General features: G+C 38.8%; 1 protein-coding gene and 1 pseudogene across 15 annotated transcripts in view; one reads left to right on the plus strand and one right to left on the minus strand.

Annotated features, from left to right (window-relative positions):
• Nucleotides 1-19,920, plus strand: part of MLLT10 (MLLT10 histone lysine methyltransferase DOT1L cofactor) — a 219,681-nt gene that overhangs the window by 85,482 nt on the left and 114,279 nt on the right. For 13 of the 15 annotated variants that reach the window (XR_007728788.1, XM_050804023.1, XM_050804025.1 and 10 more), the window contains 3 exons: nucleotides 5,194-5,297; nucleotides 7,627-7,720; nucleotides 9,875-9,970. Coding sequence is in view for 14 of the 15 variants with exons in the window: in XM_050804023.1 (XP_050659980.1) it covers nucleotides 5,194-5,297; nucleotides 7,627-7,720; nucleotides 9,875-9,970 (294 nt within the window). In the remaining variant the exon portion in view is untranslated. Of the gene's footprint in view, nucleotides 1-1,238; nucleotides 4,625-5,193; nucleotides 5,298-7,626; nucleotides 7,721-9,874; nucleotides 9,971-19,920 lie in introns of those variants that run through there. The other 2 variants (XM_050804039.1, XM_050804028.1) reach the window with 2 other exon arrangements.
• LOC126962718 (heterogeneous nuclear ribonucleoprotein R-like) lies at nucleotides 17,651-19,442 on the minus strand (annotated as a pseudogene).

Raw genomic sequence — 19,920 nt, forward strand, 5'->3', positions numbered from 1 at the left:
GCTGGGATTATAGGCATGCGTCACCATGCCCAGCTAATTTTGTATTTTTAGTAGAGACAGGGTTTCTCCGTGTTAGCCAGGCTGGTCTGGAACTCCTAACCTCAGGCGATCCGCCCACCTTGTCCTCCCAAAGTGCTGAGATTACAGGCATGAGCCACCCCTGCCTAGGTATTAATTATTCTTTATAACTTTGACCCAATCTTGTTTCATTGTATTGTCATTGTCACATTGTTACGTTTGTATATGTTACAGTCTTGGCAATACAATTTGTAGACATTGTTTAATTCAACTATTTAAATTAAATAGACAAGAGAAGAATGAAGAAGAAATACCTAATCACACTGTTTTACTTCCTACATGGTCTCTGTCAGAGCTGTTTGTTTTTCATGTAGATTGCAATTACTGTTTGGTGTCTCTTGATTTTAGCTAAAAGAATTTCCTTTAGTCTTTCTTTTTTGTCACATCTGGAGCAAGAAAATCTCTAAATTTTTATTTTAAAATGTTTTATCTTGCCTTTATTTTTGAAAGACAGTTTTGCTAGTTATAGGATTCTTGATTTACAGGTTTTTTTTTTTCTTTTCTTTTTTTTGGGTATTTTGAATATGTTATTCCCCTGCCTTCCGGCCTCCATAGTTACTGATTGGATCTCAGGTGTTAATTTTATTGTATTTATCTTACATGTGGCAGGTCATTTTTCTCATTCTGTTTTAAGAGTTTTCTCTTTATTTTTGGCTTTTTTTTTTTGAGACAGAGTCTTGCTCAGTTGCCCATGCTGGAGTGCAGTGGCACAATAAAGGCTCAGTGCAGTTATTGATCTCCTAGGCTCAAGCCATCTTCTCACCTCAGCTTCCTGAGTAGCTGGGACTACAGGCTTGTGCCATCATGCCTGGCCTGGCTAATTTTTTTTTTTTTTGGAAACGGAGTCTCGCTCTGTCACCCAGGCTGGGGTGCTGTGGCCGGATCTCAGCTCACTGCAAGCTCCGCCTCCCGGGTTCACGCCATTCTCCTGCCTCAGCCTCCTGAGTAGCTGGGACTACAGGCGCCCGCCACCTCACCCGGCTAGTTTTTTGTATTTTTTAGTAGAGACAGGGTTTCACCGTGTTAGCCAGGATGGTCTCGATCTCCTGACCTCGTGATCCGCCCGTCTCGGCCTCCCAAAGTGCTGGGATTACAGGCTTGAGCCACCGCGCCCGGCCTTTTTTTTTTTTTTTTTTTTTTTTAAAGTAGAGGTGGAGTTTTGCTATGTTGCCCAGGCTGGTGTTGAACTCCTGGGCTCAAGCGATCCTCCTGCCTCAGCCTCTCAAAGTGTTGGGATTGTAGGCATGAGTTACCACTCCTGGCCACTTTCATAATTTTTAGTGTGGATCTCTTTGTTTTCATCTTATTTTAAGTTTGTTGAGATTTTTGGATGTATAATTTTTTTTAAAATCAAATTTTGGAAGTTTTCAGCACCGGACTTTCAAATGTAGTTTCTGTCTCCCTTTCTCTTCTCCTTCTGGTTGTTGATACATATGTGCATTTAATGGTGTCCCACATTTTTTTCAGGCTGTTCTTTAGGTTGTATAATCTAAGAAAAAAACTGTCCTTTAGGTTATATAATCTGTATTGATCTCTTCTTAAGTTTGCTAATTTTTTTCTTCTCCCAATTCAATCAGCTTTTGAGTGTTTTAAATAAAATTTAAACTCTAGATTTTCCATTTGTTTGAGGTCTTTATCTCCTGAGTCCAACATCTGGGCACTCTCCAAGACAGTTTCTCTTCCTGTTCCTTTTTCCTGTGTGTGTTCTTTATTTTTAAATTTTTGTTGAATACCTATTTTAGGTAATATAGCCCGTCTGGATAATGATTCTTTTTCTCCTTGTATGTCTTACTATTGTTTGTTTGGTCATTTATTTGCTTAATCACTTTGCCAGACTGATTTTCTGAAGTCTATTTTTCCAATGGTATACACCCTCAGATGGCCCTGCTCAAACAAATGTAGGACCCACTTTCCCCCCACCATTGCCCCATTTTTTTAGCTTTACCTCCTAGGATTGCCACACCTTGGGGCCACATAAACCACTTACTGTACTTAACCTTTTAGCCAGTTATATTTTCACCCTTTCCTTTTGGAGGTGATTGTTGCTTAGAGACTATTTTCCAAGGATATCAGAGGTTATTTTCCAGTCATTTCTTAGAGGGTGTACAATTGAGCTTGTACACAGTCTTTTGACCATTAGGTATGAATGTGATTTTGCTTGGAAATTTGACTTTTGAGGAATTGCCCCTGGGTCAGAGTAACTAATTTTTCAGGCAGTTTTTGATCAGAGGTTGTACTGTAGCCCCTTGAGCTTTATTGATTGATGCATTTGTATTTGGCTTGGGGAGTGCTTTTAGGTAGGTCACAAATCCTGATACAATTTCTCCCCATTGGGCGCAGCCTAGTTCATGTGCACAACATTCTAGAACCCCAGGGATGAGTGTGATCCCAGGAGGGCCCTTCTTGCTGTCTTTCTCTCGTTCACTCTTTTAATCTTCTGGCTGTTCAGTTGTTGTACTTGTTTCTCCTTGTAACTATCATTCTTGTCCTAATTGCTAACAAGTCTCCATTGTTCGGTTTTTTCCCTCTGACTTTACTTAAATTGTAGTGAGTACACTGGAAAATAGACTTCAGGTACTCTTTATTAGTTTTCTTTTTTTTTCTTATTTGTTTTTGTTTGACAAATCATAATTGTATATGTTTGCAGAGTACAGTGTGATGTTTTCACACACACGCACACACACAAATTGTGAATTCTCCATTATTTTTGACAACACCCTTAAGCATGAACTCTAAGCCCGTTAAAAAGCAAAGTCTGTCCTCTCAAGTAGAACTGCTGAATTCTTTGGTTCTTACAGTCCCTTTAAGTGTACACCCTCTGCCCTGCTGCTCTGGAACTGGGGATGGGATGAATAGCCTTCTTCTGAAGAGATACTCTTGCTCTACAACAGGGTATTGAGAGAAGGGAAGGATATGATAGCTTCTTGTTTTTTCAGTTTGTTTCTCATAATATGGAACTTTCCACTCTACTAAAAGCTGGGGCAGGGATGATAGGGCCCTAATATTCTTGACTTTTTGTGAGGATGGGGATCTGTGAATGGGAGCTACCAGGTCTGAGTTGGATCAGAGACACTGGCAGCCTGGCCCTCATAGGATGAAACTATAGTCCTAGACTAGAAGCTGAGTTGGAGGGAGCCCTCATCTTCTTGGCCACGCCATCTAGAGTGGACCATTTGTCATAGGGAGCTGTTGGTGTGGGGATGCTGGGAGCAAGTTGTGGCTTAAATGCTACAGACTCTTAGTGTCATTATTGAGATTTAGTAGATTTACTTGGGTAAATTTTTTTTCTGTATGTCAGTAGGACAATTCCAGGGACAACTTGACTGTTTTTCACCTGTGAAATGGTTACTTCTCTGGGGAGATCTCCCATTCTGGATGTTTCACTCCCTTTCTTTTTTTTTAAAAAAAAAATAAAAATTATCATATTTTAAAGTTTTATGGGCTGGTTAAATAATGATTTCTATTCACTGTCCGCACTTTGGAAGTTACTGAGGTATTTGAGGCCTCTTTTGCATATTTTCCCCAAATTTTGCCATATAGAATGTTACTGTTTCGGTGTGCTCTAATCTTTTTTAAATTTTTTTGATCATTTGCAGGAAAAAATGCATGTAAAATTCTTCCATTGTAACTGGTACTTAGAAATACTTTTATTCAGTGTGTCTAGATAGGTTTTGTTGTTATTTGGGATTTTACTTTTTAGAGATATAAAATGATGTTTGTAATTCAGTTGAGTCTGAATCCTAGTTTTTCTTTTTTCTTTTTTCTTTTTTTTTTTGAGATGGAGTTTCTCTCTTGTTGCCCAGGCTAGAGTGCAATGGCATGATCTCGGCTCACTGTAACTTCCACCTGCCTGGTTCAAGCGATTCTCCTGCCTCAGCCTCCTGAGTAGCTGGGATTACAGGCACCCACCACCATGGTCGGCTAATTTTTTTTTTTTTTTTTTTTGTAATTTTAGTAGAGATGGGGTTTCACCATTTTGGCCAGGCTGGTCTCGAACTCCTGACTGCAGGTGATCCACCTGCCTTGGCTTCCCAAAGTGCTGGGATTACAGGTGTGAGCCACCATGCCCAGCGAATTCTAGTTTTTCCATAGAGGGGTTGAAATCATGTACCTAGTTAGATAATTAGTTTTTTGTTTTTTGTTTTTTTGTTTTACTGTGTCCTTGTAAATATTGTTGCATGGTGTTATTTGGCACCACAGTGCAGAGTGAATGAAACCATGTGGTTGTACTGAAGTTGGGCTAGGTTATACTTTATTACTATTTATAAATTAGTTTCTTTTTTGACATGTATCACCTGATCATATGCAGTTAGACATAACTTTTTATATCCTCTACTTGCAGTCTGCTGATTTTATTAATTATATACTGATACTTACAGATTGTTGTTTTTGCAATTCAGTCTTCTGTCACATGACCAGTCATGATTTTGAGCTGTGAAAAGTTAATATTGCCTGTTATTTGCACATGGGAAATGGAAGATGTCAGTCAAAGTTTCTGGGAGTGTTCATTGACTTTGTATCTCTTGGGCATTTCTGACCTACTTAGGTAAAGTATCTTCTTTTGTAGCCTGCATATATCAGCTTGGTGGGGCTGAATGACAGGATTCCTCACAGACAGTTGAAATAAATGACCTAAACCTTGCTCATTCATGTAGGGCTGTTCTTTGTCTCTTAGGTCCCAACACCCTATTTCAAACTGTCTTAGATACGATTACTTCCTGCAGAGGGGAAAGATAAACATTGTTTTTACACCCTTGGTACAAGAATCAGTTTTGATGACAAGGTGTTGGGAAGAAGAGGTGTGGTAGATTGTGTCCTGGCCCACGGCCTCGGTGCCTGGGAAGAGTCTTCCTGTCTTGCAAAGTTTGTGAGACTGATGAAGACAATGCCTTTGTGAATTTTTTTAATAGGACTATTTGTATGTCTTTGTTTATATTTTTCTGTTTGTATTATATGCAAAAATTAGATTCTTGTCCAAAATGAATTCATATTTTGAGTTAAGGTAGGTTAGTTAGTATACCTGATCTTTATTTCTGAAGATAATTGTAAAATTCTGATTCATGTTAAGAACATGTATGATTTTTGTCTTATTTTTGTTTTTTTTTTTACCCCAAGACTTGCTACATTTGTGATGAACAAGGAAGAGAAAGCAAAGCAGCCACTGGTGCTTGCATGACATGTAATAAACATGGATGTCGACAGGCTTTCCATGTAACATGGTAAGGATGTTTCCATTGTTGCACAGAACTGAACTTGGCAAATACCTTGCATAACAATCATAAGTTAAAGACTTAGATACTCAAATATTAATTATGGTAAACTTTATTGGTGTAGTTTCTCTGTTAACATTTACTTATTTGTAATAAAGATAATTCTAATAACCAAATGTATTTACCAGAGTGATTTTGCAGTAAGTGGACCCTGGTTCTGATGTCTTATTCTGTGTAAGCTTCAGTTTCATCTTATTTTAAATTTTGGTATTGATTACCTATCCTTCAGTTTGTTATTATGATTAAATGAGCTAATCTAGGTAAGCTTAGTGCAGTGTCTGAATACAAGGATTCAGTGAATGATAGTACCTCCTTACCTTCTGTGTCTCAAGTGAGAAGTAGTGTAACCATTGTCATTCTCAATATTACAATGGCGACTTCTCAAAAATTTACTTAAGATATTCTTTCATGCTGGGTGCAGTGGCCCACACCTGTAATTCCAGCACTTTGGGAGGCTGAGGCAGGTGGATCACCTGAGGTCAGGAGGTCCAGACCAGCCTGGCCAACATGGCAAAACCCTGTCTCTACTAAAAATACAAAAATTAGCCAGGTGTGGTGGCAGGTGCCTGTAATCCCAGCTACTCAGGAAGCTGAGGCAAGAGAATCGCTTGAACCCAGGAGGTGGAATTTGCAGTGAACCAAGATTGCACCATTGCACTCCAGCCTGGAGACAACCAAGACTCTGTCTCAAAAAAAAAAAAAAAAGAAAAAAAATATATCCTTTCAGCAACAAAATTTCAAGGGCAAAAATTATTTACACCAATATATTTTACACAATAGGTAACAGTTCCAAATAAAAAGGTCAGGAATAATCTGTGCACTTACTAATTTTAAGAATCAGTCTGTGCCTCATTGCCAGTGTAGGTACATGCTCATTTCCTGAGTTTTTAGTGTTTGATTATATGAAATCTGTTTTATACTACTATTGTGAAATGGAAAACGGTTTTTGACTTTTATAAATTCTCGTAATGACTGTACCAAATTTCTCAAAGATGAAAGTAGTTTTTGGGGTATGAGATCTGTATACTAATATAATTTTGGAATGTTAAAAGTGTGAAAGGTCAAATTGAAAAGACGATGATTAGAAACTTCAGCGTTTTGTTTTCAAAAATGAATATTCCAGGCACGGTGGCTTTTGCCTGTAATCCCAGCACTTTGGGAGACCGAGGTGGGCAGATGGCCTGAGCTCAGGAGTTCAGAGCCACCCTGGGCAACATGGTGAAACCCCATCTCTACTAAAAATACAAAAAAATTAGCCAGGCGTGGTAAAGCGCTCCTATAATCCCAGCTACTTGGGAGGCTGAGGTGGGAGAATTGCTTGAGCCTGGGAGGCCGAGGTTGCAGTGAGCTGAGATCGTGCCACTGTACAGAATGAGACTCCATCTCAAAAAAAAAAAAAAGAATATTAGCTGGGTGCAGTGGCTAGCCTGTGTAGTCCCAGCACTTTAGGAGGCCAAGGTGGGAGGGTTGCTTGAGCCCAGGAGTTAAAGAGCAGCCTGGACAACATAGCAAGACACCTCATCTCTACGAAAAATAAAAACAAAATTAGCCAGGTGTGATGGTGTACTCCTGTAGTCACAGCTATTTGGGAGGCTGAGGTGGGAGGATTGCCTGAGCCCAGGAGGTCAAGGCTGCAGTGAGCTTTCATTGCAGCACTGCACTCCAGCCTGGGTGACAGAACAAAACCCTGTCTCCGAAAAAATAAAATTGTGATATTAGGTTTCATTTTCATTTCTTCCATTGCTTTTGACTGAAAAGCACAATTTATGTTTATCTTGCTTATTGTGCTGTGACTTAAAGCACTTAGAGTCTTGAGTGAATGCATGTTTTCCTTGTAATGTTATGTAATCTGCATCCATGGGCTAAATACCATCACTTTAGCCCTTTAGAGGCATGGCCTTTCCGTTTGTACCTGTGACAGATTGAAAAAATAAAACAAAGTGTTAACTGATGGGGTGGAATTGAGGGGGAAGAGAATGGATCTTAAACTTAATGTCTATTTGGAGACATAAAACATGTATACATCTTCATCCTAATAGAGATGTATGAAGAGTTTGTTTTAAGCCATAAACATAACTTTAAAAAAAGATCAGTTGCAGGTTGGGATGAAATATACTTGGTTACAGCTAGAATAAAGCTTTTTTATTTTCTCATTTTTTTTTCTTAGGAGTTATATTTTCTCAGAACATGAATGATTGGAAGTAAATTTTATTTGCTTATATATATACAGGTACTGTGATTTTAGAATATCAATAATGTACTTGGCTTTTATTTTCAGCGCTCAGTTTGCCGGACTGCTTTGTGAAGAAGAAGGTAATGGTGCCGATAATGTCCAATACTGTGGCTACTGTAAATACCATTTTAGTAAGCTGGTAAGAATTTGTCTTGGATTTAATGAAGTGATTATGATTAGTGTTGACAATAGAATGACACTTTTATTTAAAAAAGCATGTAACAGTTCCTTTGTCCTTGAGTTTTTGGCTTGAGATTGTGTTTAGCATGTTCTTTATTGGAAGTAAAAAGATCTATTAATAGTAATTTTAAAAGATTTTGCTTGTTTCAGTGTATTTGTAAAGGTGAATATTCTTAAATACTCTCATTTAGAATAAATATTAATATTAGGCCGGGTGTTGTGGCTCACACCTGTAATCCCAGCCCTTTGGGAGGCAGAGGCGGGCGGATCACCTGAGGTTGGGAATTGGAGACCAGCCTGACCAGCATGGAGAAACGTCGTCTCTACTAAAAATACAAAATTAGCGGGGTGTGCTGGTGCATGCCTGTAATCCCAGCTACTTGGGACTCTGAGGCAGGAGAATTGCTTGAACCCGGGAGGTGGAGGTTCCAGTGAGCAGAGATTGTGTCATTGCACTCCAGCCTGGGCAACAAGATTGAAACTCCGTCTCAAAAAAAAAAAAAAAGAATATATATTAATATTGATAGTGAATGTTGGTGTACATTTAGTGAAAAAAATTAATCTGTAGGAAACTGTTTATATTTTTAACATCTTTAGTTAATTGGATTTTTGGCACCAATTATACATTTTGTGATTATCGCTTTGTTTCTCATTTTCTGCTTGATTACCATTACCCATTTACTTATTTTCATTTTTATTTACTGGGAAATAGTAAAACTGAAGTAAGGCTCTTCTGTAACTTGCTTAAAAACCTTCAGAAAAATTTATTTAAACACAACTTTGGGAATTCTTTACATTTGGTCACTGTTTGCTGTCACACAGGATCATGGTGATTGAGTTAGTAATATTTGATTGGGTGTTACATATTTGTATCCATGTTCCTTTGAAGGGTCAGTATGTCTGATGTCCCAAGTGTCTATTTCTCATTTTAGTGGTAGATATTCATACACTGAAGATTTAAGGCTTATTTTTCTTTTAGTTTCTGATTTTTAAATTATTATATTTCCCTTGTGAATAGTGCTATTTCTTTTGAAAATAAATACCACAAGGGGCTCCTGTCTTACGAAATGAGCAGCTTAGGCCTCTTAATATTTTGGTTTTTGTATATGAATTGCTTAAGAGTGTGTATCTGTATATCCTTTGATGCTGAATGCTTTGATTTATTTTAATGACTAATAAAAATTTTGAGATTGTAAAATTGAAAATTTTTCTTCCTAGGTGTTACAAGCATAGTGAAGTGTTCATTTTCTAAATGAGAGATGATATAAATAAAAAAATGGATTTTGAAGTTTGTGCAAATAGAATTTTCTTATTGCTCATTATAGACTTGATGTTATCCCATTTGATAGTTGGGAAAAATGTCTTTAATTAATAAGATTGTATAATCTTTACATTTGCATGGAATTTGAACTTTTTAATAGTCATTTTTATCTAGTTTACACCAATTAGATGTGGTACCACCAACTTTTAAACACCTCAAATAACTCTCACCTTCATACTTAATTATGCAATGGTACAAGTATTTTAAACAGAAATGTGTGATGCTTTTTAGTAATGCTTTGAAAAATGCATGAGTCTAATACTGACATTTCCTTTAATTTTTAAATTTTTTTCTTTATATGTTCTATCAAATATGTGCAGGGATTATTTATTGAACTGCAGAGATAAATTTTTAGAAAACTGTATACCTTAATACTGATGGTATAAGATTAAAAGTCTTCTTGCTTTTCCTAGTGGCATAAAGTAACACTTCAAATGTTTACTTTTCTATTCTAGTCTTGGCACCCTTTTTTAATATGGCATTTTCTCTTTTTGTTGAAACTTTTTATTTTTAAGCTGATGTTGAAAATATATAGTAGCTTATTTAAAAATAGATCATCTATTTTCACACATTTTAATTAATTTACAAAAATATGGCATTAATGTTTAGATTTTCTTTTATAATGCAATGGATAATATATGAATGGTGTCTAAACTGGATTATATAGATTGAAATAGACTTTAAAAAATTTCAGTAGACATTAAAAATACTTCATAGTTGAATTGGTTTAAGCCTAACACAAAGATTATTTTATATACATATACATATATGTATATATATTTTCTTTTTTAGAAAAAGAGCAAACGGGGATGTAATAGGTCATATGATCAAAGTTTAAGTGATTCTTCCTCTCACTCTCAGGATAAACATCATGAGAAAGAGAAAAAAGTAAGTGGATTTGTTGTTGCTAAATTTGTAGCACATCTACTTAATAGAATTTTTTTTTGCCTTTTTAGATAAAATACGTTCTTGATAGTTAAATGGAAACATTGAAATATAGAAACATTTTGACTAATGAGTATTTAATGAAAGGATAGGTTTAATGCCATATTTGTGAATATGGTTTTACCCATTGCAACTGAAAATTTAGATTATAGCTTTATTGAAAGCATGAGAGAGATTTCTTGCATGTGTTACTGTGGTCATCTTGTGAAATCTTTAGGTGACTTCAGCAATAATAGTTTGTTGCTATATATTATTAACTGATTACTTCACCTGTAAGTAATTATCAGCTTTTTTCCTTTATAATAGAACAATTTTGAAGTTCTATATATTCTTGGCTATTTTTTCTTTTTCAGTGGTGCTAATGGTTTGTTTTTTCCAGTGGCTAAATGTCATATCTTTTGTTTGAGAATATTTTGTCTTTTAATTAAACACTAAAAGCTTTCCTAAATACTAATCTGTCTTTTTCTGACTTGCCTGTTTTCCTGCTTACATTTTTACTTGCTTTATAGGAAATACTTTTTAATAAACTAAAAAATAATACTGGAAAATCGTTTGTACTTAATTTGTTCTTTAAGAACATATTGCCATTAGCTGAGCATGGTGGTGGATGCCTGTAGTCCCAACTACCCAGGAGGCTGAGGCGAGAGGATCGCTTGAGTGGAGGCTATAGGGTGCTGGGATTGTGCCAGTGCATACCAGCTTGGGTGACAGAGTGAGACCCCTGTCTCTTTAAAAAAAAATCTATTATGAATTGTTTTTAAGGAAGCGAAGATAAAAAGGACATTGTCAATTGGAAAATAATATTTTTCTTAGAAAGTTGGTATATGCTAGTTTTGGAAATATTTCTGCAGACTGTATTTAAAATTTAGATCCTGTATCTTTTTCATATTTGTAGATATGATTTGGTAAATACCAACAAATAATTGTTTAAAAACATTTTGGGGTGGGCATGGTGGCCCAAGCCTGTAAGCCCAGCACTTTGGGAGGCTGAGGGAGGTGGAGGAGTTCGAGACCAGCCTGGCCAACATGGTGAAACTGTGTCTCTACTAAAAATATGGAAAAAAAAAAAAAATTATCCGGGCATGGTGGTGGTGATTTGTAATCCCAGGTACTCGGGAGGCTGAGGCAGGAGAATCGCTTGAACCTCGGAGGCAGAGATTGCAGTGAGCTGAGATCATTTCTCTGCACTCCAGCCTGGGCGACGGAGCGAGACTGTGTCTCAAAAAAGAAAACAAACATTTTAGTTTGACTTTGTTTGTGCCTTTTTTTGAGTTAAACATTTAAAAAACTTAAGTAGTTTTGAGAGTAAATTATCTATTATGAGTGAAATAATTATAACTTTAGGGTCATTGTTAGGCATTTATTTATTTGGAGACACAGTCACACCCTGTCGCCCAGGCTGGAGTGCAGTGGTGTGATCTCAAGTTACCACAATCTCTGCCTCCTGGGTTCAAATGATTCTCGTGCCTCAGCCTCCCTAGTAGCTCTGTTGCCCAGGCTGGAGTGCAGTGGCGTGATCTCGCATTATTACAACCTCTGTCTCTCGGATTCAAGCGATTGTCATGCCTCATCCTCCCTAGTAGCTGGGATTACAGGCACATGCCACCATGCCTGGCTAATTTATTTGCATTTTTAGTAGAGACGGGGTTTCACTATGTTGTCCAGGCTGGTCTCCAACTCCTGGCCTCATGTGATCCGCCTGCCTTGGCCTCCCAAAGTGCTGGGATTACAGGCGTGAGCCACCGTGCCTGGTGACATACCTACATACATACACGCACATAAGCACACATACACACACATACACACACTTTTTTTTAGATCTCAAGCAGCAAGTAAACATATATATCTTGATTTCTTTTTGAAGTGGTTTTGTTATAAAGTGACGATAGTAGGAGCCTGTCTTGTTTATTGTTGATTAGATTGCTGATAAAAAATAGCGGGGTTGGTTTAATTAGCAGTGTTAGTAATAAGCACCATGAAAGTTTATTTAAGCTTTTTAAGCCATCCACTAGGGATTCTTACGCAGGACTCATTATAAACTGTGAAGGTCTATTAATGGTCTTCTGTTCTGCCATTTCATGCATATTATCTTGTTTAAAAAGCGCTTACTCTATGATTGTATTTAAGATATGCCCTGTCATGTTATTTGAAGGACAGTTATTAAATATGGTATTGTGTTGAGTGAGTATAGTGCTGATGACTACATGTATAAATCTTTTTTTGCTCTGGGAATGAATTAAATTTTGTATTTTAAGAACTTTTTGTGGTCGTCGAGTGGGTGCTAGATTAAAAAACATTGGTTTAGTCAAACTTGTTTAGCTTTAATATTTAGAAGTATGTAAATACTATTTGGATTTTACTTTTGGCATATATAAGTTTAACATAACTTGATTTTTTTGCTGTCAAACTTGAATCTATTTTTACATTTTGTTTTTAACAACAGATTTACTGGTCGGCTATAAAGTAGGCACACTGTAAATGAAGTAAACATACTATAAGTTTATTGTTAGACATGCTTGCTTGGCTTGGGAATATTTAGGAAAGGACTTTAAAAATATGGGATGATTATAATAATATAAGTGATACTATAGTTAAAAGATTGAGTGTTACAGACTATCAGACTATCTTTTTATCCTTCTCTCCTTACCTCTTTTAAGCTTTTTTTTTTCCCCTCACTTAGGCTGGAGTGTCGCCTAGGCTGGCACTCTGTTGCCTAGGCTGGAATGCAGTGGCGCAATCTCGGCTCACTGCAACCTCCACCTCCCGGGTTCAAGCGATTCTCCTGCCTCAGCCTCCTGAGTAGCTGGGATTACAGGTGCACACTACCACACCCAGCTAATTTTTGTATTTTTTAGTAGATACGGGGTTTCGCCATGTTGGTCAGGCTGGTCTCGAACTCCTGACCTCATGATCCACCCACTGCAGCCTCCCAAAGTGCTGGGATTACAGGCGTGAGCCACTGCACCTAAATCATAAAAAAATTTAAGATTTTTTATGTTCAGTACAGTTGTCTTGAAAATATGCCCAGTATGTTTTTAGTGTTGCATTTGAAAGGTAATGCTCATAATCCAGTCATACATTAGTATTTTTAAAATAGTTCCCAACTTGAAATGGTTTGAATTACGGTTTTTAGACTTTACAGTGGTATGAAAATAATACGCATTTATTGTGCTTCTTGCTTTACCATGGAGTTATGTCAGGATAAACTTTTTGTAAGTTGAAAATACTGTGAGTTGATGCCGGGCGCGGTGGCTCAAGCCTGTAATCCCAGCACTTTGGGAGGCCGAGGCGGGCGGATCACAAGGTCAGGAGATCGAGACCACAGTGAAACCCCGTCTCTACTAAAAATACAAAAAATTAGCCGGGCGCGGTGGCGGGCGCCTGTAGTCCTAGCTACTCAGGAGGCTGAGGCAGGAGAATGGCGTGAACCCAGGAGGCGGAGCTTGCAGTGAGCCGAGATCGCGCCACTGCACTCCAGCCTGGGCAACAGCGTGAGACTCCGTCTCAAAAAAAAAAAAAAAAAAAAAGAAAATACTGTGAGTTAGTTGAAAGCACATTTTTAACAGGAAATTTTCAACATATGATGGGTTTATTGGGAGTAGCTGCATTGTAAGGTGAGGAGCATCTGTGTTGTATATTATGAGCTAAATTTTGGTGATACTGTTTGTAAGATATACATTGAACCACTTTCTGAATTTTTATCTTTTATCTGCCTTCATTCTGGCACCTATTCTTTTTTTTTAAATTTACAATTTTAAGATTGTTTGTTTATTTATTTATTGAGATGGAGTCTTGCTTTTGTCGCCCAGGCTGGAGTGCAGTGGCTTGATCTTGGCTCTCTGCAACCTCCGTCTCCCTGGTTCAAGCGATTCTCCTGCCTCAGCCTCCTGAGTAGCTGGGATTACAGGCCCCTGCCACCACGTCCGGCTAATTTTCTGTATTTTTAGTAGAGACGGGGGTTTGGCCAGGCTGGTCTCGAACTCCTGACCTCAGGTGATCCACCTGCCTTGGCCTTCTAAAGTACTGGGATTACAGGTGTGAGCCACCATACCCTGCCAAGGATTTTTTTTCTTTTTTTTTGAGATGGAGTCTTGCCCAGTCGCCCAGGCTGGAGTGCAGCGGCTCAATCTCAGCTCACTGCAAGCTCCGCCTCCCGGGTTCACACCATTCTCTTGTCTCAGCCTTCTGAGTAGCTGGGACTACAGGTGCCCGCCACCATGCCCAGCTAATTTTTTTTTTTTTTTTTTTTTAGTAGAGACAGGGTTTCACCGTGTTAGCCAGGATGGTCTTGATCTGCTGACCTCGTGATCCCCCCTTCCCCCCTCTTTTTTTTTTTTGAGACGGAGTCTCGCTCTATCGCCCAGGCTGGAGTGCAGTGGCGCGATCTTGGCTCACCGCAAGCTCCGCATCCCGGATTTACGCCATTCTCCTGCCTCAGCCTCCTGGGTAGCTGGGACTATAGGCGCCCGCCACCACGCCTGGCTAATTTTTTTGTGTTTTTAGTAGAGACGGAGTTTCACTGTGTTAGCCAGGGTGGTCTTGATCTCCTGACCTCATGATCCGCCCGCCTCAGCCTCCCAAAGTGTTGGGATTACAGGCGTGAGCCACCGCGCCCAGGCAAGAATTTAATTTTTAAAAAGGAGGTGATCGAGGGGTGCCTGCTGTGTTGGACGACCCCTTCTCTCCCCCTCCCACCCCCGCCATCTCCACTGGTGCCACAAGGGAGATGGCAGAGGCAGGGAGGTTGAGTGTGATTCCACACCCCTGCCTCATGTACTGCCCATGGGGGTAAACGAGAGATGAGAGGCCGGCAGGGCAAAAGAAGACCAGTTTCATTTTCCATGAATGTGGGTCCCTTTTCTGTCGTGCCTCAGGCCTGGTCCACCACATTGATCCTGGCATCTGTTTCTCTTTGTGTATTTAAAAATACTATTTATTGAAGTATAAATAAGTGATATTGTTATTTTATATTTAATATTAAATACTGTGGTATCCAAATTATTTAAAAATGAAATAAACAACAACTTTTAACATAATTTCATATGGTTATAGGAAAAATTTAAAAATATATAGCCTTTGCTTTGCAGAGAAGTGCTGTGTGATTCAAGCTGTATTAGCACTGGTTAGGTACTACCTATAGTGCGAGCAAGGGGAGAAGAAAAGTTAATGGTGAAATATGGCTTTGAATAAGGAAGGGATACTTTGTTTTTTCTTGTTTCTTTCTTTTTTTCTTTTTTTTTTTGAGATGAAGTATTGCTCTGTGGCCCAGGCTGGAGTGCAGTGGCACTGCAATAGTTCACTGCAGCCTTGATCTCTGGGGCTCAAGGGATCCTCCTCCCTCAGCCTCCTGAGTAGCTGGGACTACAAGCATGTGCCACCATGCCTGGCCAATTTTTTTTTTTTTTTAATTTGTAGAGACGAGGTCTCCCTGTGTTGCCTAGGCTGGTCTCTAATGCCTGCATAGAAGCCATCCTGCTTTGGCCTCCCAAAGTGCTGGGATTACAGGCGTGAGGCACCACCCAGGCTGATTTAAAGGATAGTTTCTGCAAAAAATGAAAATTTGGTATATATTTTAAAAGGAACCAGAGTATATATTTGAAATTATTTAAAGCCATGTCTGTCAGGGTTAAATTCAGTCACTAAGAGTTCAAATTGTGAATTATTATTTCAGTAGAATGCCTTCTAATATTTATTATGCCTGTTAATGTTAGTTGATATTGATTAGTAAAAGGAAAGCGTACTGTTGTTCTATAATTACACTTTTGACAACAATCATGTGGGTTTTTTCCTACACCAATTAATCACCCAATTCTCTGTGGACACCAAGTGGGTGTCCTACAATTCAGTTCTGATATTACCTAGACTTAGTGCAGATTCCATAGATACTGGGTCCCATGAGAGTGCCTCCATTTCAGTGGCCAGTTGCGAGTCCCAGATTGTCGTCTGTACTTTTGACCAACTGGTTATGAATTAGGGATTCCACACAACCTTTTCCTTAGATTAGGTAATTTGCTACAGTAGCTCACAGAACTCCAGAACACTATTTATTATTATGTATTGTGAAGGATACAGCTCAGGAACAGCTGGATGGAAGAGACACATAGGACAAGTTATGGGGAGGTAGGTAGAGCTTCCATGCCATCTCCAGGTGCTCCACCCACACAGCATCTCATTGTGTTCACTGACCAGGAACCTCTCAGAACTTCATTTTTAAGATTTTTTGTGGAGATTTCCCATTATGTAGGCACAATTTATTAAATGTTTGGTCATTGGTGATTGAATTCAACCTCCAGCCCTTCACCCCTCCACAGAGGTACTAGGGTAGGGCTTAAAGTTCCAAATCTCTGATCACATGGTTGGTTCCTCTGGTGACCAGCATCTATCCTCCAAGATTTACCTTATTAGTGTAAACTCAAGTGTGGTTGAAAGGGGCTTATGATCACTAGGGGAATTCAAAGAGTTTTACAAGCTCTGTGCCAGGAATATGAGAATAAGACCAACTATTATAACAAAAAATGCTCTTACCACCCCATCACTCAGGACGTCAAAGGGTTTTTAGAAGTTCTGTGCCAGAAACTGGGGGCGGAGATCAAATACACACACAAAGACACACACACACGCACACACAAAATATATGTCACAACTGTAAAACAGAATTGTATTTTCCTTCAGTAACACAAGTGATACATAGAATGCACAGTTGATTTGACTAGTCAAAATCACTAGGAATGATCTTTAGTAAGGGAGTTATTGCTGTCAAAGGACTCTGTTAGTTTTTTCTAATTCTTTTTATACCTATTAGAAAGTTTTAAAAGCACCAGCCTCACTTCTACCCCACTCAATTTTAAATCTTTTAGAAAGCCCTCTAAGAATTGTGAAGCTGTGTTTTCATGGAGAGTTTAAATGACTTGTTCAAAGGTCAATGATTTGCAGTAACTTACAGTGGTTAGAAGAAAATGGAGTTGTGTTGACTTTTAATCTATGGTTCTTTTTTTTTCTGAATAGATTTTTTAGTTTTATTGAAATCGTACATGAACAAGAAATTGAAAATACAATCATATCAAAGAACAAATTGTCATGGCTTTTGATGTTTAAGCCAAACAAATTTTGTAGGGCAGATTTCAAAATGGCGTGAAGTTACAACAATTTAAAAACACAGTTAACCTACTTCTAAAAATGCAAAACACAATCATAGGTTATTTTCGGTACAAGAAAACTTAAATGTGTTTGCTTTAATTTCTTAAAACTACTAAGACATAGCACTAGCTTATATTTTTATTTACAGCATACTCCATACTTCTACGTAATTTATCCTAGATCCAAAAAAATGAAACTCTTCAAAAGCAAAGGTTCTGCAAAATCATGACTTAACAGTGTGCTCAGTTTGTTTTGAAGCTAAAATGAAGCCTGAAGTGATAAAAAACATTATAACTCCCAGAATAAGAGAACTCTGTAAGCCTAATAATGTCCAAAAGCATTTATGAAAAGAGGAAAAATAAACGTACTTGAGTATATACACAATAGTGATGTATTCAGCCCAATACAAATGGCAGCAAATTGCTACTTAAAGATGAAATAGTTAAGCAAAAATTTTTTTGAAGAATGTAGATCTAGAACCAGTCGTATCTTGCCATTATCATTTTCAAGCACTTACTTGTCTACTTCCACTGTTACCTATGAGTATCCTGATAAAATTCCTGGTTGTCATTATTGTAACCATAGTTACCAGAATAGTCACCACCTTGCTGAAGTGGCTGCTGAGCGATGGGTTGAGAGACCCAGTTCTGCTGGTTGGTCTGACGATGCTTGGAATCAGGTTGGTTGTAAGCATCTGCCTTCTCTTGCCTCCTACATTGCCTCCTGGTTGCCCCAAGATCCACGGGAACCGCAGCCACGGCCTCTCTGCTGTTGTGCAGGACCCCCTCTGCCACCCCTAGAGCCTCTTGGTGGTCCCAAAGGTGCACCCCTTTGTTAATAGCCAGCTGTACCTCTTGGAGGTGGTGCTCCCCTCCCCCTTGGTGGTGGTGGAGCACCCTGCCCTCCCCTTCCTCCTCTTTCTGTTACTGCATAGCCATCATCATAGCCATAGTAGGGAGTTTTCATAACCTCCATGATAGTTGTGATAATAATAACCATAGTAATCTTCGTGCCGTAGTGATCTGGAGGGTAGCCATATCCACCTCTCCCCCAACCTCTCATCGGAGGCAGCATGCGAGGAGGAGGGTGTAGTGATAATCTTCACATGCAGTGCTTCTGGAGGCCTGTCTAGCAGCTTGGCGCTCTTTCCTTTTCTTGTCTGGTGGCTTGGCTAAGACTATTTCAAGTTCTTCCCCTTCTATTTCTTTGCCATTCATTTCATCCATAGCCTTAACGACTGCTCCTCTGTCTTCAGAATGAACAAATGCATAATCTTTCAACTTATTTACTCTTTGAAGTTCTCCAAATTCAGAAAATGACTTTTCCAATATTTCGTCTGTGCCCAAATTTCTCACAAACAATACTTTTACCTTAGCTATGACTTCTGGATCTGGTTCTTCACAGGGTCAGTCCATTCAGCTGTAACTGCATTTCCCCATACTTTTACTTTTCCACTCATCAGCCAGCATCTGGCTTGTGATCCTCATATTCCAGGAAGCAGAACTCCCATTTCTTCTTTTTGTCATCAGGTTGATGATAGAGAATAACGTCCACCGAACCCTCTGTGACTTTACTGAATTCTTCCAGAATATTTTCTTTAGTGTTATTCTTCAGAATGGATCCAACAAAAAGTCTGTTGTTTGCCACAGAAATGTGCACTCCATGTTGTTTACCAAAGGGCGAATTTCATAGCTGTCACAGTTTCACAGCTTCCTGTGCAGCTTCCTTTCCACAGAAAGTGGTAAATGCATACCCTCTATTCTGACCAGACAGTGGATCTATCATAAGACATAGATCCCAAATGGGACTGGCCTTCTCAAAAAGGGGCACCTACTCATCCTCATATAAATCTCTTGGTATTTTACCTATAAATACCTTTGTTCCAATTCCAGGTTGCACGCCAGAGTACACACTGTTTGATGGAGGCCCACCATACTTCATCTGTCCTGTGGTTACATTCAGAGTATAACCAGTTCTCTCAAGCAAGGCCTTGATCTTTGCTTCATCAGGTCCCTTTGTGGACTCTTGCACCTAGCTCCCCTGTTTCTCTTTCTGCCTATAGGTCTTCATAACTCGACATAAAAATGCACTTTTGTTCTAAACATGTGATAAGTCACTTTCCTTGAACTGCTGTAGTACAGACAGAGCTCCTTCATTAAATTCCCTGAAAGCATCAATTGCTCTTTCATCAAGATCGATACAAGCTATCAGTCCAGGGCAGAGCTGGGGCAGATGTCTAGGCCCGTGAGAATCAGCACAAGGCACTTTGAAAATTACTAGAAATCACATGTGCATGCTACCCTCCAGTCTATGATTCTTATGTTTACATGGCAAAGAAGCTGAAGGGGAAACAGGTACACATGTGCAGAATGGGAGACCAAACATGAGAGGCAGCCTTCTAATCTATTCCTGCAAGAATCAACCCAGCCTCACGAAAGCTGCATTAATACATTCATGAGGATAGTCCCGTAACCCAAATGCCTCTTAAAGGCCCCATCAGCTCTCAATACTATCACATTGGCAAATTTCAACGTGAGTTTTGGCAGGAACACACTACACTTAAACCATAGAATAGGATTACTCGTCTGTTTGAAGAGAGCTAGACTACTTTCTTCTGTGGCCCTCAAAGGAATAAAACTCTCAGTCAAATCATTGGAATGACTTTTCTATGTCTTTGTAAAAGTTTTCTAGCATTGAGAGTTACCTGGTACCTCTGTCCTTTTTGTGTCCTTTCCTTTTGGAATCTTGCGCTCAAG

This window comes from Macaca thibetana, chromosome 9 (assembly GCF_024542745.1).
Source record: "Macaca thibetana thibetana isolate TM-01 chromosome 9, ASM2454274v1, whole genome shotgun sequence".
Classification (NCBI taxonomy): domain Eukaryota; kingdom Metazoa; phylum Chordata; class Mammalia; order Primates; family Cercopithecidae; genus Macaca; species Macaca thibetana.